Genomic DNA, 15947 nt, shown 5'->3' with positions numbered 1-15947 from the left:
GTGCTTGTCTTCAATAATGGGCACAACAGCAGTTGTCATAGGAAGGAATTCTGAGCCTGCCTCTATCTCATATCATCTTTGTAGATGCCTGGATCCCCTCTAGTTCCCTAGAAACCACCTGAGACACTGTCTCCATATTTTACCAAAGCTTACATAGTAAGGAGAGTTCATCAGTCAGATTGGGGGAATGAACCTAAATAGGAGACTCCTGATCCTTTTTTTTTTTTATCTATTGGCCATGAGACATATTCTCTTTATGGACCCACTGGCCTCTCAGTTATAAAGAACAAATGGATTGTTTTCACCATGGATTCACTAGGTTCAAGTGAATCACATGATGTTGTAGTTTCTGCTACCTTTGACCAAAGGAGCCTCCTTATCTATGTTTCTTTAAACATTTAAAATAGACACATAAAGCTATGTAACATGAGATTGGATGTATGTGACATTTCTTGAAGAGGCAAATCTGTAGTTGTATAAACCAGAGACTGGGAAGAAAGCAGGCAATGATTCTGTGAGAACCAGGTTTCTTCGGGGGGGATGGGATCATTCTGGACTTGGCTGTACAAACCTCACCCAAACCCATTGAATGATACACCTTAAAGTCATAAGCTACGCTAGGGACATAGTTTAGTGGAATTGTGTTTGCCTAGCATGTGTGAGTCTCTGGGTCTGATTCCCAGCATGGTAACACACACGCACACACACACACACACACACACACACACACATACACACATACACACACACGTTTTATGGTAAGTTCTACTCAATTAAAATGGAGAAAATATTATTCCACCTCCTCTAAGGATTGAGTGAGCATTTGACCCCTTCATTTCCTTTCGCAGGAAGTTATCAAAGGACACACTGAAGAAATGGAAATGCTTTATTTATTTCACAGACACACAAAGCTAGTGAGATGGAGAGTAGGCAATGATGACATCACCTTGTAACAGAAGAAATAGTTACCTGGGTTAGCTACCCAACTGCAAACACGAGTAGGGATGTCGGCACTCAAAGATGAAAACCACTGCAGTTCACGGGGACTAGGCTCCCTCATTGATCTGGACATCCATCATGAGACGGCCTTTGAGCTGTAACGGAGTTCAGTGCACAGCCCTTCCTCTCACTTGCCAGATGACCAGGAATCATACACTAGTTTGGCTGCCACCAAGTCTTCCACTGCCATCCCTGTAATGGACAGAAATTTGATTCACTTCTTCTTCCAGAACAACTTTGCCCCAAAGAACCCTGGCTGTCTTCTGATACCCCGTGTGGGGACACTGCTAAGCCCATAGGAATTATTATTCCAGAGGCGCACTCAGACTCAGTATACAAAGGACTGGTCAAGAAAAGAAATATGATACTAAGCAAGAAACACCCACATTTTATAACCTCCAAGGTCTAGTTCAGAGGTCAGCAACATTTCAGTAGAGGCTCAGTGAATAGTCTAATCTCTGTAAGTCATATGGTCTCTGTTACAATGGTTCAGTTCTGTCCTTATAGTGGGAAAGAACCCACAGGTCATAGGTAAGCAAATGAGTCTGTGTTTTGACAAGATTTTATTTATTGACACTACAACTTGAATCCCTCCCCCCCACACACACACACACTCCATCCCCTTCCCCTGTCTGTGTAGCTGATGGCTGTAGGTTGATGTTAGTTATCTTCCTCAACTAAATTGTTCTTCATCTTACCTGTTTTTCATCTTGTTCCGAGACAGGGTCTCTCACCAAGCTCACTGATTTGGCTAGACTAGCTGGCCAGTGAACCCCAGGGGGATCTTCCTGCTTCTGCCTCCACAACACCAGAATTACCAGCTCAACCATGTGCTGCCACATCTGGCGCTTTACATGGATAAACTCAGCCCATCCTGCTTGTGTGACAAGCATTTTCCTGACTAAGCCACCTCATCTTCCCCAATCTCTCCCATCGTTCTTATGTGTCTTGAAAGCTATCCTTTATTTACCTCATTCCAATCATTTAACAATGTAGACACTATTTGTAGCTCATGGTTCATACAACTACAGGGTTGGTCAAATCCTCTCTCCTTTTCCTTGTCTCCAATTCCTTCCCATCCCCCAACACTTTTCCCTCCAAACTTCCTGCATTTTTTTTTTTGAAAACTAAGCACCCTTAGTGCTATTTGTATGTGCATGGCAGCCTCTCAAGGGTCACGACCTTGACAAAAACTGACTCTTCAACACCCAGTCTGCCATCAGTTGCCAATAACTTCTAAGCTAGGGGTGAGACTTAATGAGCCCTATTCCCCATCCATGCTTTTGGTTGGCTTGATCTTGTACAGGTCTTGTGCAAGGGTAAAAGCATTGTGAGCTCATGTGTACAATAGTCCTGTCATGTCCAACAAATACTGTTTCACTGTAGTGGCTTCATTACTGGCCAACATTCATTCTCCCCTCCTCTTTCTGTGCATGCGTGTGTGTGTGTGTGTGTGTGTGTGTGTGTGTGTGTGTGTGTGTGTATGGTGTGTGTATGTGTGTGTTGAGATAGGGTCTCTTTATATAGTCCTGGATGTACCGGAACTTGCTATGTAGATCAGACTAGTCTTGAACTCACAGAGATCTGCCTGCCTCTGCCTCCCTAGTGCTGAGATTAAAGGTGTGTGCCACCATGCCCCGCCATCCAGAGTACTCTTAAAACTGTGGCAAACATTAAAGGTTTTGCTGCTCAGTATGAAGAAGTATGGAAGGTGAGGGGCCCTGGTAATATCCCTTTACTAACCACTTATAATTTACAAATTTTTAAGTGTAATGGCTGATTATCACTCCAGTTCCCACAGACATTGGTTTCTTTAAACATGGCAGAATGAGAGAGTTAATCCAAAGGGCAGACTTTCCACTGTGAGCCCATCCTTTGTTGAGTCCCCACCCATACTGGTCCATGCAGTTTGGAACTCCTCAGGATTAGCATCAGGTGGGAGGGGAGGGGGAAATGAAGGGTCTCAGGCTGGATACTTCCTGTTTCAATCTCCGTTGGGTCAGTTGCCTCTATCACTTCCTTCCAGCTGTTAACAGCTTTGTTCCCTGCTCTCTTCCTCTGAGGGATATTGACTTCTAAATCCATTTATGTCTAACCTGAGCGATTTAGTACAACACTGGCTGTGTGCAAATTTTTCCTTGTATAGCTCACTGATGTCACAAGAACTCAAGGTAACAGGTGGTGAATAAACTATGGCTCTGAGACATCTGATCACTTGCCTAAGGTCACATATCCAGTGCATGCTATAGAAGGAATCTAATCCAGGACTGCCCAACTCCAGAGTTCATAGGCTTACCTACTCCACCCAAACACATAAATGATTGATCCAAATGATGGACTCTGCGATGATTTCCCAACCATTCACCCACAAAGCCTGGTGACCCATTCATTTCTCCTTTCATCTGCCTGTGCTCTGGTTGTATTTGTGCCCAGGGAGCAATCTGTGGGTCTTACCCAAGGATTTGAACACCGTGGTCTTCTCACACTGTGCAGGCTTCACTCCTGATATCACTTCTCCAAGCTCAGCGAAGATGTCAGCCTGTGAAACAAATGCATGCTAACTAGGGCTGAAGCCACCATCCCAGGCCAGCACAGGACCTTCCTGAATAGGAGAGTATAAAAGCAATTTTTGAAAAGACCATCTGTGAACTGGATGGTGTTAGGAAGCATCTGCCCTCTGGTATCCTTTGGGGGTAGCACTTGTGTTTTTAACTCCATGGACACAGAGATCATTTTGTCTGGAGGCTGCCTGCCAAGTCCCTGTCTGTGAAGAAGTTGGTGTGCTAGTATCTGACCATGCACTTTGGCAGCCTCTTCTTGCTTCCATATCCCGATTATAAGTGGGCATAGGCAGCCAGGGGATACACAGTCTTACTGCACTGTCATATCAGAAAGGTTTCCAGGCTGCAACAGACTTCCCATCCCACCGCCTGATCGCACAGCAAACTGGAAAAAAAAATCAACTCTCCCTCCAAGCAGAAGGACAAGAAGACACATGTCATAGCCATATGGCTATGTTTTTCTAGAATGGGATTAAAAAGTGCTGCAAGATGTTTAGGAATGTCTTCCTCACCAGAAGGTGAGATGACCAAGGTCCAGAGGGAAAAGCAGTGAAACCCTGGGAACCAGGCCAGGGCCAGTCAATGTTCTGCCCATGAGTGGCTCACCCCTGACAACAGAACGTCCCCTGACTCCTTCAGGGCGGCCTCCCGGGAGTCCACATACAGCACCGCTTGCTTCATGAGCTCATCATCCAGTTCTCGCCAGTCAGGTCTGCTGGCTCCAACGGCTACAAGATAGCAAAACAGACTCTGAGCCCAGGAAAATCCTAGGACACATTAACAGAAAGAGTTGAGCGGGGGACCAGTTGGGATATTTAGACTAGAATTCCTTCTCATCTCTTAGACCAAGCTCTTCCCAATCAGCAAGATAGAATACTTGTTTTAAAAAAAACAACCTACAATTTTTCTTTATTCTTTTAAAAATTATGTGTGTGTGTGTGTGTGTGTGTGTGTGTGTGTGTGTGTGTGTGCGTGCGCGCGCGCGCGCGCGCGCGCGCGCGCAGGTGCATGTGCATATATGTACAGATGCATCTGAAGGTCAGAGGTTAAGGGTGTTGGTCCCCAAGATTGCTATCTATCTTGTTTTGTGAGACAGAGCCCCTCACTGGGATACAAAGCTTGCTGTCAGGCCAAGCTGGATGGTTAGTGAGCCCTAGAGATTTTTCCATCTCCACCTTCCCAGCACTGGGATTACAAGTGCACACCTCCATGCCTGGGAATTAAACTCAGGCTCTGATGCTCACGGTGAGCCCTTTATGAACTGAGCCATCTCCAAAGCTCTTTTTTTTTTCTATCTCACACCCTATTTCATTCCTGCAAGATTTTAAGTTCACTTAGCAGCACTCATTTTTTTTTAAAGATTTACTTTCATTATTTTAAATTTATGTGTGTGTGTCTGGTGTGGGTATGTGCATGTGAGTGCAGGTGCCTGAGTAGGTCAGAGGTCAGATGCTCTTTAGAACCGGATTTATAGGCAGTTGTGAGCCACCCAACATGGATGGAAGGAGCTGAACTCAGGTCCTCTGCAGGAGCAGTACATACTCCTAACCGCTAAGCCATCTCTCCAGCACAGCACTCACTTCTAAGGCAAATGCTGTCCATGTTGTGTTTTCCATATGTGCTATTTATGGACCTCACGTAGTCTCCAGTGTCTGGTTCCATTCATAGATGCACACATTGACGCTGTGAAGAGTGAAGGGGCCTGCTACCCAAGTCATCAATGAATCTGGGTCAGAGAGAGCCCCAGGCTTTCACTCCAGGGTCTCCTCTTCCCAGGAGTGGCAGCCAATTGCAGAAGCCACAGAACCGAGACCCACTGCTCCTTGTCTTCAGTGGGTTTGCTCCTCAGTCATCCCTGTTCCTCACCTGAAACTGTTTTTTTTCTGTAGTCATGACAAAGAGCCCAGTGTTAAGGCCACAAAGAAGCCATAAGAAAAAGACAGTTGGGAGGGCTGTAACTGTAGCTCCGTGGCACAGCACCTGCCCCGCATGTGTGAGCCCCTAAGGTCAATCCCCAGGACTGGCAGAAGAGGGAGAAGAGAGAAAACCTGGACTTGAGATGGTCTTGACAAAAAGAAGACTGATGATGGGGGAATGACCCTGTGGGTAAAGCACATAGCATGCAAATGTGACCACCTGAACTGAACTCTCCAGAATCTGCAGAAAGCTGAACGCCATAATGCACATCTGGGATCCCAGTGGGAGGCAGAAACAGGAGAATCCCTGGAACCTCTGAGGCCAGTTAGCTTGGAGAACACATAGGTGAACAGCAAGAGATGCTGTCTCAAACAAAGTGGGAGCCAGAACCGATAGCTGAGTTTGCCCTCTGACTTCCATATGTGTGTGTTGGGGGGGGGGGGTCATGCATGTGTGCACACATGTTTTTTAAAAGAAGAAGAACAGGAAGAGGAGGATAAGGAGGATGAAAAGGAGGATCAGGGAGGAGGAAGAAAAAAAACAAACAAACTAAACACCCCACAAAACACAAACGGGCTGTTAGGCCTTGATCATTGACCTTGTCCTTCTGCAGACGGGAGCAATGAATCTATTGTATCATGTCTCCTGTTACAAGGACATAGGATAATGCACAGGCTGTAACCAAATGCCTGCAGAGCCAGGAAGAAATGAACAGGAACAAAGCCAACAGCGGGACTGGAAATATTGTTGTCCTGGTCACACAGAAGAGAGCACATATTTCTCCAGGGGACAGTCATATCCAGCTCTAGCTAATGGCTATTATGTATGAGTGCATATCCTCTGTTACCAGACAGCCCTCTCTCCCCACTGTTTATGAAGAGGAGCAGGAAATCTATTTGCATATGTTATTCTGTCATCCAAACCCAGCCGTCTGCTGGCTGGAGCCAGGGTAGCTAGGTGGTCTTTGAAATATTATAAAATTTTATCCAAATACAAGGCAGCATTTATGTGCCTCCTTAGAGTGCTGTCCATGTCCTCATGTGTTCTCTTTTCTGTCATTATGAGCTCTGATTTCCAGAGAGCAGTGTAACGATGCTTATCTTGAAGGCTGTTGGTGGGGGATTCTATAGAACAAAAGTACTCACTAATGAAGCTTGTAAATAAATCATAAGGTGGTGGGGAAAGCTCCCAGTTTCTGGGGCTGCCCCCTTCCCTGCTTTTTACAGACAGCCCCTGCCTCCAGCAGGATGAATTCCCAAAGGGCTGTGTGAGGCCACTCAGGCAGACGCAAGTGGACCAAACAGCAAATCAGCAGTCTGACCCAGATCAGAACTTGGCCTTGCTTCAGCGGGGCTAGAAAGAGTGAAGGTCTTGGAAGACTTGCTGATGAAATGAATGGGAAGTGGGTCTAGTAGTAAAGAAGTGTAATGTGTGGAGGAGGTTAGAGCCAGGTCTGCCCTTTAGCAGGGCTATAAACAACTAAAATATGTCTTTGGTGTTTCACTGTTATCACTGAGACACACTTTAATAAAGCATATTTGAAAGATCTATGAACACACAAAGAAACTTTGTGCCTAGGTCAAGGGATCACAAAAAGAAGTATCTTGACTCCATATCAGGCCATCCCCTTCTAGAAATATATAGATATTGAAATAGATATGTAGATAGATAGATAGATAGATAGATAGATAGATAGATAGATAGATAGATAGATAGATAGATAGACAATGAATTTAAAGAACTCATTGTAGCTGGCTTTGGGTGTGGTGGAAGGTGCTTAGGAACTAAAAGTAACCTCCAGAAACAGGTCCTCTGTCTATAGCATATGGGGCTGGACCCTGCTACCACAAGAGCCTGGAAGAGGACCTTTGATACTAGATGAGTTTATAGCCCAGTGAACACAGATTTCATCCTTGCAAGACTTTAAGCAGAGGACCAGCCTAACCTTGAATGGATTCTCACTGGTTAAGTTTGAAAACAAAATTAAAACCAAGTCAGTCAGCTGCAGCTTCAGTTCTGCCCTTGGGAACACATTTCACCAAGAACTGTCCCTCTGGATTCCTCAAGTCCTTCCAGACAGTTTTGAGTCCAAGAAGCACACCTCGATCCACCGTTCACCTGCCAACTAAGCCACCTCTTAGCTTCTTCCTGGACCTGTATCATGGCATCATTTCCCTGAAGACTGAGACCTTGGCTTCGCTTCGGCCTAGTCCTCAGATTGCTGTGTTCGCCCCCCCTCAGAGCCCTTGTTTGTAGTCTTCTGTCTGCCTAGAACACCCTCTCTTCAGTCCTTGACACGACTTGCTCTTCCTTATCATTTGGGTCACAGCCCCAAGTCACCTCCCCAGGCAGCTTTTCTGGTAAGTGGATCAAAAGGATCTACCTCAACTTCCCCCTTCTGCGTCCACTGTCAGGCTCTTAGAGCATCCTGTTTGTTGTACAGCCTCCTCACAAGCATAATAAAGCCAAGAGGAAAGCCTTGACCTCGGATGCTCCATTTACTGTGGCATCCCCCCAGCAGCTAGAACAATGGCTGTCCCATGGAGTAGAGCCAGTAAACATTTATGAATGAACACACAATCTCTCGACTTGATTTCCTGCCTGCTCATCTGCCTATGTGTGCAGAGCACTCAGCTTCTGAGATGACACCATGTTCTTGTCATTACATGGTGGAGCACTGCTAGAATCCTCAATCCTTGGCTGGATGGCTGCCTGGCAATCAAAGACTTCTTATTGGAAGATAATGTTGAGTACTGTTCAAGAGCCTAGAGCCAGCTCTGAGGACAGACTACCTCAGTTCAAACCCAACTTTGTCCCCAAGAGTCTCTGACTCTTGAAAGTTACTGAATGTCTCCCTGCCTTGGTTTACCCACCTATAAACTAGGGGTTATAATAATCATTGTCTCTTATCTTAAAAGGTTGCTGTAAGGATTAAGTAACTATATGTAACATATATACATTATACATATATAACATATATATACTATATATACATATGAAATATTTATATATCACAATCAAGAGGGTTGGGGAGGTAGATCAAACAGTAAAGTACTTGCTGTGGAATTATGTACCCAGCATCCATGTAAAAACAGTGGTCATGGTTATTCATATCTGTGACACTGTGGGGTGGGTGGACACTAGACAGAAGTAGGTGGTCCCTGCAGTTCTCTGGCCAGCCAGTCTAGCTAATTAGTGAGTGTTGGATGCTGTGAGAAACATGTCTCAAAAATAAGATGGAGAGTAACTGTAGAAAATCCAACATCAACATGCACACACACATACACTACAAACACTTAAGGGTTCACATGCACATGCACACACACACGACAGACATCTACAATAGGTAAGTATTTTATAGAGCCCATTTCTTTCGATAATCTCTAAGGTTATTTGAAGATCTTCAGAGGCCCCAAGTGTCTTATGCTTAGAATACCCTCTCCGACTCCACCTCCTATTACACATATTTAAAACACCATATGTCACATTAAATCCTTTTTGTGCTGTGGTTATTTTTGGAAATTGTTTATAGTTCTATATGTTAAGAACAAACTATTCAGACCAGAGTGGTGGATCAGGCCTGTCGTGCAAGTCTTGGGAGGCACAGGAGGGAAGATTACAAGTTCAAGGTCACACAGAGGGACTTTGTCTCAAAAAGTCCATCCAAACAAACCAAAATGAAACACTGTTTGTCCATTAGGATTTGAATGTTGTCATATTTAAGAATGAAGTTATAGCTGACCATTTGTGGCAATGTTCCATTCCACAGGACATTAATTAGTGAAATATTCACCAGTTTTACATTTAATTTTCCTTTCACATTTTGAGACACAGTTTTCTGGGCCTATCTCATCTTTCCCTTGTCTTTGGGTTCTGAAACAGGTTCTCTGTAAGTCGCCTAGGCTAGCCTTCAATTCTCCATCTTATCACCTTGCATTTCAGTGTAGGCTCATATACTTCTGATACCCTTAAAAAAGCAGGCAGAGACAGGACTGGGGATAGACACCTATAATCTAAACACTCAGGAGGCCGAGGCAGGAGGATAGCAAGTTTAAAGCGAGACCCTGACACAGAGAAAAACTAAAAGATTTGAGCATTCTGTATGATGGAGGAAGCACTTTTACACACAGAGCCTGGGTCCAGTTTGCAAACACGAAGCCTTTCTACTTACCATTGATGTGAGCCCCCGGCTTCACCCATTCACCAAATAAAAGGGGCTCTGTTGCCATGGTGACTGTGATGATGACATCAGCACCTGCCACAGCCTCCTGCACCGATGAACAGACCCGAACATCTCCTTGCACTGTGCTTGCAAACTTCTCTGCGTTTTCCCTAGTGCGGTTCCATATTCTCACCTTAGAGTGGGTAACAAAAGGGACACACTGATGCATTTCTTTACTGCGTATGTCACACCAACTGACACTGCTCTGAGGTGGTGACAAAGGTGTCTTTAAAGAATGGACATTTGATCAAGAACACAGTATTAATCTGAACCGATATCTGCTCAGACAAATGAAAATGACCTCTCCTTTAAAGAAAGTGGGTACTTTCCAGTCTTGGGCCAGGACACAGCTTTGATGGCTTAATGATTACAAAGAAGGGTCTGGAGCCATGCAGGCTTGGCACCAACTCTTCCTTTATGCTATCCCTGCGATGATTTCCCCTCCCATTCAGCCTCAGTTTCCACATCTGTGAAATAGAAATGATAACTGGGCAAAGACAGTGTGGAACCTAGTCTATGTTTGAAGCCCTGTATTGGAGTGTCAGCAGATACAAGACTCATGAAAAGAGTGCTTTGTCTTGGAAGAGCTTGATCATTGACGTATAAGGAAGGATCAAAAAGCAAACATATTTTAGGTGAATGGTGTAACTGACAAAAAGACCAATTATGAAAGCCACAGAATCCTGGAAGGTGCTGGGCTGGAGGTAGATGGATGCTGGCAGCATCAAGAGCGGTATTCTTGTGAGTTTACTAGCGAGTTTCAATGTCTGGGTCAGAGGCTGCCAGTCTTCAACTAAAAATAAGGCCCAAAGACTCTCTCATCAAGAAATATGGAAAAATTAGCTTTACATCTAAGCTCATCAAGTAGGGTGAATGACTCAACACACCCAGTAATAAGTCACTGCTATGTCATCTTTTCTGATAGAAAACTGTGCAAATATTATGCAAAATTTAGGTAATCTGCAACAGTGATGTTGGAACCATTGACGAAAACGTGGGATACACACTGTGTGCCTCCAACAAGGTTAAAGCTGCTGGAAGACGCAGATGAGAGGAGCCTGGAAACTACCTGTCAGTCTTTGCAAACAGGTAAATGGTTATTTTTCTTCTTCTTCTTCTTTACAATCTATATTTCTCGAGACAGCAGGATTATTTTTATCATAAAAATGCACACTTCAGCCGGGCGGTGGTGGCGCACGCCTTTAATCCCAGCACTCGGGAGGCAGAGCCAGGCGGATCTCTGTGAGTTCGAGGCCAGCCTGGACTACCAAGTGAGTTCCAGGAAAGGCGCAAAGCTACACAGAGAAACCCTGTCTCGAAAAACAAAACAACAAAAAAAAAAATGCACACTTCACATCACTTCCACCACTCTCACAGGCATACATTAAAATGAAAAAAAAAATCATTGAACATTTCCAGCGAAGCGAGGGCCACAGCAGGTGGGAGGTGGCAAGATCTGTCCACAGCAGCAGAAGGAAGCTGTGTCCTCTGCTCACCAGGCCTACGATCTGATTCTGGATCCACGGCCCTAAATTCTTAAAGCCTCTCAGAGACTTTTAAGAGACGCACGGGGAGGGGCTGGAAGTGCAGCTGATACCCAAGGAGTGTCACAGAATCACTTGGGTGGCTGGTGGCATCCCCAGGTGTGTGTCCTGTGAGCCACGAGTCTGAAAAGAGGCATCCCAGTTCTCGTCTCCATGGGGAGGTCATAAAGGTAAAGGTGATCTACACTGGACTCACCCCGCTGTTTGCCTGTGTTGGGTGGTACCCAGAGGCCCCTGGCCCATCTCCTCCCTCCCCAGACCCCACCCTCACTCACCTCCTTGAAGGAGAACTGTTCTGTGAAGATCTCATAATGACTGTACGCCTGGACCCCAGCCCCAAGGATGCACAGCACGTCACTGTTTGGGGGTTTCAAAAACTGAGAGGAAACAGGGTGGCAAAGGTCAGCGGGTAAAAGCAAAAACAGCCGAACATCAGGTGGCCAGGAGGCTTCAGCTACCCTCAAGAGCTGGTGGGCAACATAGAAATGTCACTTTGTTTCCATTTGCCTTCTGCAGAGGAAGAAGCCTTCACTGAGGACCTACTGTGTGCCAGTTCTCAACTCTCATGATCTCATTTGGTCTGAGCAAGGACTGTATGAGATGGACACTCCGTGTGTGTGTGTGTGTGTGTGTGTGTGTGTGTGTGTGTGTGTGTGTTTGTGTGTATACATGTGTGTGTATACATGTGTGCACATGCCTGTGGAGAACAGGTTAACCTTAGGTGTTGTTACTCAGGAGCCATGCACCTTCTAAATAATCTAAACACCTGATTTGTCATGCCAACCCTCCCTTGGGTCATGGCACTTCTGTTATACCTAGGAAAACTAGCATTCTAAGCCCTTGTCCTTCTTAATGAAAAAAACAAAAACAAAAACAAAACAAAACAAATTCCAATCATTCCCACAGAACTCCATTTTCTTCCACTTACTCTTTTGAGATATGGTCTCATTATGTAGTCTAGGCTGTCCTATAACTCATGGTGATCCTCCTGCCTCATCTCCAAATGCTGGGAGTGTAGTTGTGCACCGTTATCCCAGATTAATACCATTTAATTTTTAAAAAGTCACATCACTTTCCACTTTACTTTTTGAGATAGGAAGATAGGGAATTGTGCATTGGAGGTGTTTGGAATTACGTGGCACACAATCAGTAACTTTGTGAATTACTGTGCTTTCTTAATAACTCATATTGGTACTCAGAGTTCCAGCTATGAACAGAGGCAGCAATATGTTCCGCACTCCTCCCCTCTCCAGATCTAATCTGGCTAGCACAGTGCAGCCACTGGTCTTACCTTTGTGGCAATGGCAGACACAGCTGCTGTTCTCTTTGCAGTTATGACGTTTCCATCCATGACCTTGGAGGAAGGAAAGACAGTGAGGAAGGTGCCCTCCTGGGACTGCAACCCAGAGGAGCCGCTCTGGAGGCAGCTCTGGGCAGCTCTGTAGAGCTACAGTGAATATGAGACTTGGGGTCAGCTCAGATGCGATTCCTCCACTTAGGAGCCCTGAGGCTTTGAGCACTAATCTCTATGCATTGGACCCTTCACCTGCAAAAATGAAGAGGATGCCAAAGGGCAGAAGGTACTGAGAGCAAGCGCTAAACACATCTGCATACAGGGAAGCCGCTGCGTACATGAAGCACTCAAGCATCACCCCTCTTGTGTTCTTGCCCTGGGATTCTCAGATCTCCAAGCCGAGGTGAAACTTCAGGGATATTATTGTCACTTCACATATCAGGAGCTTTGGAAAGACACTATTCCCAGAACCCACGGACTTCAGAATGACTCAGGCTGACTCTCTGGCTTGGGGTATGCAGCTCAGTGGTCAAGGTCTTGGGACCCATTCCTGGCACAAGGAGAACCAAGAAAATTGAGTCCCTAGGGGTGGGATCCAGCTATCCTTGGTTTCCAAGGCTCCCCAGGAGGTTCTGATGCCCAAGGAGGGCTGAACATTTTGCCTGGCTAACAATAACTGCCACCCTTTCACTCATCTCAGCCGACTCTCAAAAAGCCAGTGCTATTGTTCTCGTTTTACGGGCACGAAGCCGAATCCGATAGCTACAGAATATTCAGCAGAGCCCCAAAGCCCTGCCATCTAGTGCAAAAGGTGGAGATTCCAGAAGTGGAACTTCATTGTCACAGGCAGCATAGATGCTACCTACTGCCACCAGGTGAGCACAGGTTGGGGAAGAAGAACTAGTCTGGCTAGACTCCTTAAGGATTCGGACATTCAGAGAAGGGGTTGGGGGCCTGAGAGCCTGCTCGAAGCCCTCTAAGAGTTAGAGTATCACACCAGTGTTAGTCAGATGAATCTAGGAGTGATCTTCACTTACCGGCTGTCTGACCTCAAGCCAAGGATCTTTACTAACCTGAGCCTCAGGGACCTCGACAAAAATTAAAGGGGAAGCACCTTGTTCACATTTACCACTTGGCAGGCTGAGGCAGGAAGATCATGTGTGTGAGGCTGGCCTGGGACACAGCAAACAGACAGACAGACAGACAGGGCAGTAGAACATAGTCTAGGACTTGATACACCATTGTCTTAGAATGAAGAGGTTTGAAGGCCAGCCTTGCTTAGTAGGGGGGTAAGTTGAGCACAGCGGCTGTGACTCACTCCTAGTCTCCAAAGTGGGGCAACAATATTATGTACTTCCTGGCTGTAGAACCCTGTGTGTTTCTCTCTCTCTCTCTCTCTCTCTCTCTCTCTCTCTCTCTCTCTCTCTCTCTCTCTCTCTCTCTCTCACACACACACACACACACACACACACACACACACAAATGTGAGCTACTGCTCTTTTCACACCTTCCTAAACCAGATGTCAGAAAGACACCCACAGGCTAGGGGATAGTCCTCTGGGGGAGGGGTTCAATGAGCAAATGTTTCCTCAGCTACTGCTTTAGTTCAAGCTGTGAGTTTGGAGTGTCTGAGTGTGTGACAAGAACACAAACACGAATAACAGGATTGGCATAACAGGACTGTTATTTCCACAGCCACACACTTGCAGCCTCTGTGGGCTCAAAGCAGTCCTAGAAACAGATGCTGCCGTAGGTCACCTTTGCGGTCTCATGTCTGATCACTTGCGATTATATGTTACTTCTCACGGAGAACTAGCTTTTAGGCTTAATTCTGGGCCCAAGGGACACTCTCTACTCCAGGGGGGACTTGCTTTACCCACTCTGCCCCAAGGGAGAAAAGGTTGCTCACCGCCAGCAGGGAGCCATTGTTGGGATCAAAGAGAAGCACTGAAGCCTGGTGGGAGGGGACGGAGGATGTGTTGCTGTGGCCCTCGTAGAAGGTGACTAACTTGGTTGTGAGGGCATCCTCAGCAGCACTGTAGGCTGGCATGACTCCCAGGAAGCTGAAGGAGAGAGAGAGAGAGAGAGAGAGAGAGAGAGAGAGAGAGAGAGAGAGAGAGAGAGAGAGAGAGAGATTCAACTCCTTCCAGTCAATGCTAAGTGATCTATAAAGTCTCATTTATCTGCCTTCCTCCATCACTGCTGGCACGCTGCTCCCTGTGCCTTCATTCCTCTGCCCTTCTGCCCTTCTCTGGGGCGGGACTTCCAGCCTGGCTCTGGACCAGAAAGCCATCACAGCCCTGCCACTTCTCAGCTGTGTAAGCTTCAGTAAATCACTTTACCTCTCTGAGTCCCAGTTTTCAGCTAGCAGAGTGACTACCTCAGAACCTCCTCCCCTGCTAAGTAAGGCCGGCGGGCGGGCGAGTTGAATCCCAGCAGGTGGCACCTGTAAAGCGACCTCTCGGCACAAGGCCGGAGGGTAGTGCTCCTTAAACAGCAGCTGTCATTAGCAGAGATCAAGCAAGACCTCTCCTCTCTTCTCCCACCTCTTCCCTTGGGTTCCCCCTCGTCTTTCTCTCGAAACCCTTTCTCCCATCCCCTTCTGGTCTCTTCTTCACTCACCCTCGGTGCTTGGCTACCGGTACCACGGTGCGCACCGGCTGCATGACCCCTCCATCGGGACCTCTGGAGAAGTTGGCCAGAGCGGTCTCCAAGGGCGGGATGAGGAGGCTGGAGCTGCGAAGGTGGTCCTGCACCTCGGCTGCGCTCAGGAACGCTGGAGCCCGCCTCATCTCGCCACCTGCCTTCAAACCCGGGCTGGAGACTCACTCCACTTTCCCTGATCCCAGCCCTAAATGAGCGCAGGGCCAGCGCAGCAGCGCTGGGCAGCCTTCCCGGGGCGGAGCATCGTCCGCCCCGCCCCTCGGGCCCGGCCCCGCCCCCGCCGCCCACCCCAACTCCTAGGGTTCCCGGACACTTCTCCCCAGATTGGAATCAAGGCAGCAGGCTGCAGTGATAATTCTTGAATCTACTATTCCCATTCCCGTAATTAGCCATCGCCACATCCCTGGGCACGCTGTGTGTGTGGAGACTTTGGGGTTCCACCTTTGTCCCTCCACACCAGCTCCACTGGGGCTGGTATTGTGAGAAAGACAGGAGAGATGACAGGGCGCTCTTAGTGCTTGCTCCGGTGAAAAGGGGCTTGGAGGGTTATGTCATACTTTTTTTTTTTTTTTTTTTTTTTTTTTTTGGTTTTTCGAGACAGGGTTTCTCTGTGTAGCTTTGCGCCTTTCCTGGAACTCGCTTTGGAGACCAGGCTGGCCTCGAACTCACAAAGATCCGCCTGGCTCTGCCTCCCGAGTGCTGGGATTAAAGGCGTGCGCCACCACCGCCCGGCTCATACTTTTAAC

The 15947-nt window shown here is 46.8% G+C and overlaps 1 protein-coding gene across 1 annotated transcript; it reads right to left on the bottom strand.

Moving 5' to 3' along the window:
- Positions 1-868: 868 nt before the first annotated feature.
- On the bottom strand, positions 869-15427 carry Crym (crystallin mu). The gene is made up of 8 exons (XM_052763284.1): positions 15160-15427; positions 14447-14600; positions 12535-12597; positions 11519-11620; positions 9649-9832; positions 4167-4288; positions 3454-3538; positions 869-1191 (listed from the first exon to the last, which is right to left on the bottom strand). Exons 1-8 carry the CDS (start codon positions 15327-15329, stop codon positions 1127-1129), a joined length of 945 nt encoding a protein of 314 aa, XP_052619244.1. The 5' UTR covers positions 15330-15427; the 3' UTR covers positions 869-1126.
- Positions 15428-15947: the final 520 nt, after the last annotated feature.

This window comes from Peromyscus californicus, unplaced genomic scaffold (genome assembly GCF_007827085.1).
Source record: "Peromyscus californicus insignis strain IS unplaced genomic scaffold, ASM782708v3 Scaffold_4__1_contigs__length_199733344, whole genome shotgun sequence".
NCBI classification, from domain to species: Eukaryota; Metazoa; Chordata; class Mammalia; order Rodentia; family Cricetidae; genus Peromyscus; species Peromyscus californicus.
This window is presented reverse-complemented; position numbering and strand designations above follow the sequence as displayed.

Bases quoted from the DNA above. Each gene is read 5' to 3' on its own strand.
- Crym (XM_052763284.1), bottom strand. From the start codon at position 15,329: ATGAGGCGGGCTCCAGCGTTCCTGAGCGCAGCCGAGGTGCAGGACCAC. The intron at 14,601-15,159 runs GTGAGTGAAGAA...TCTCTCCTTCAG, and splicing joins CCGGTAGCCAAGCACCGAGG to CTTCCTGGGAGTCATGCCAG. The intron at 1,192-3,453 runs GTAAGACCCACA...TGTCCATTACAG, and splicing joins CACGGTGTTCAAATCCTTGG to GGATGGCAGTGGAAGACTTG.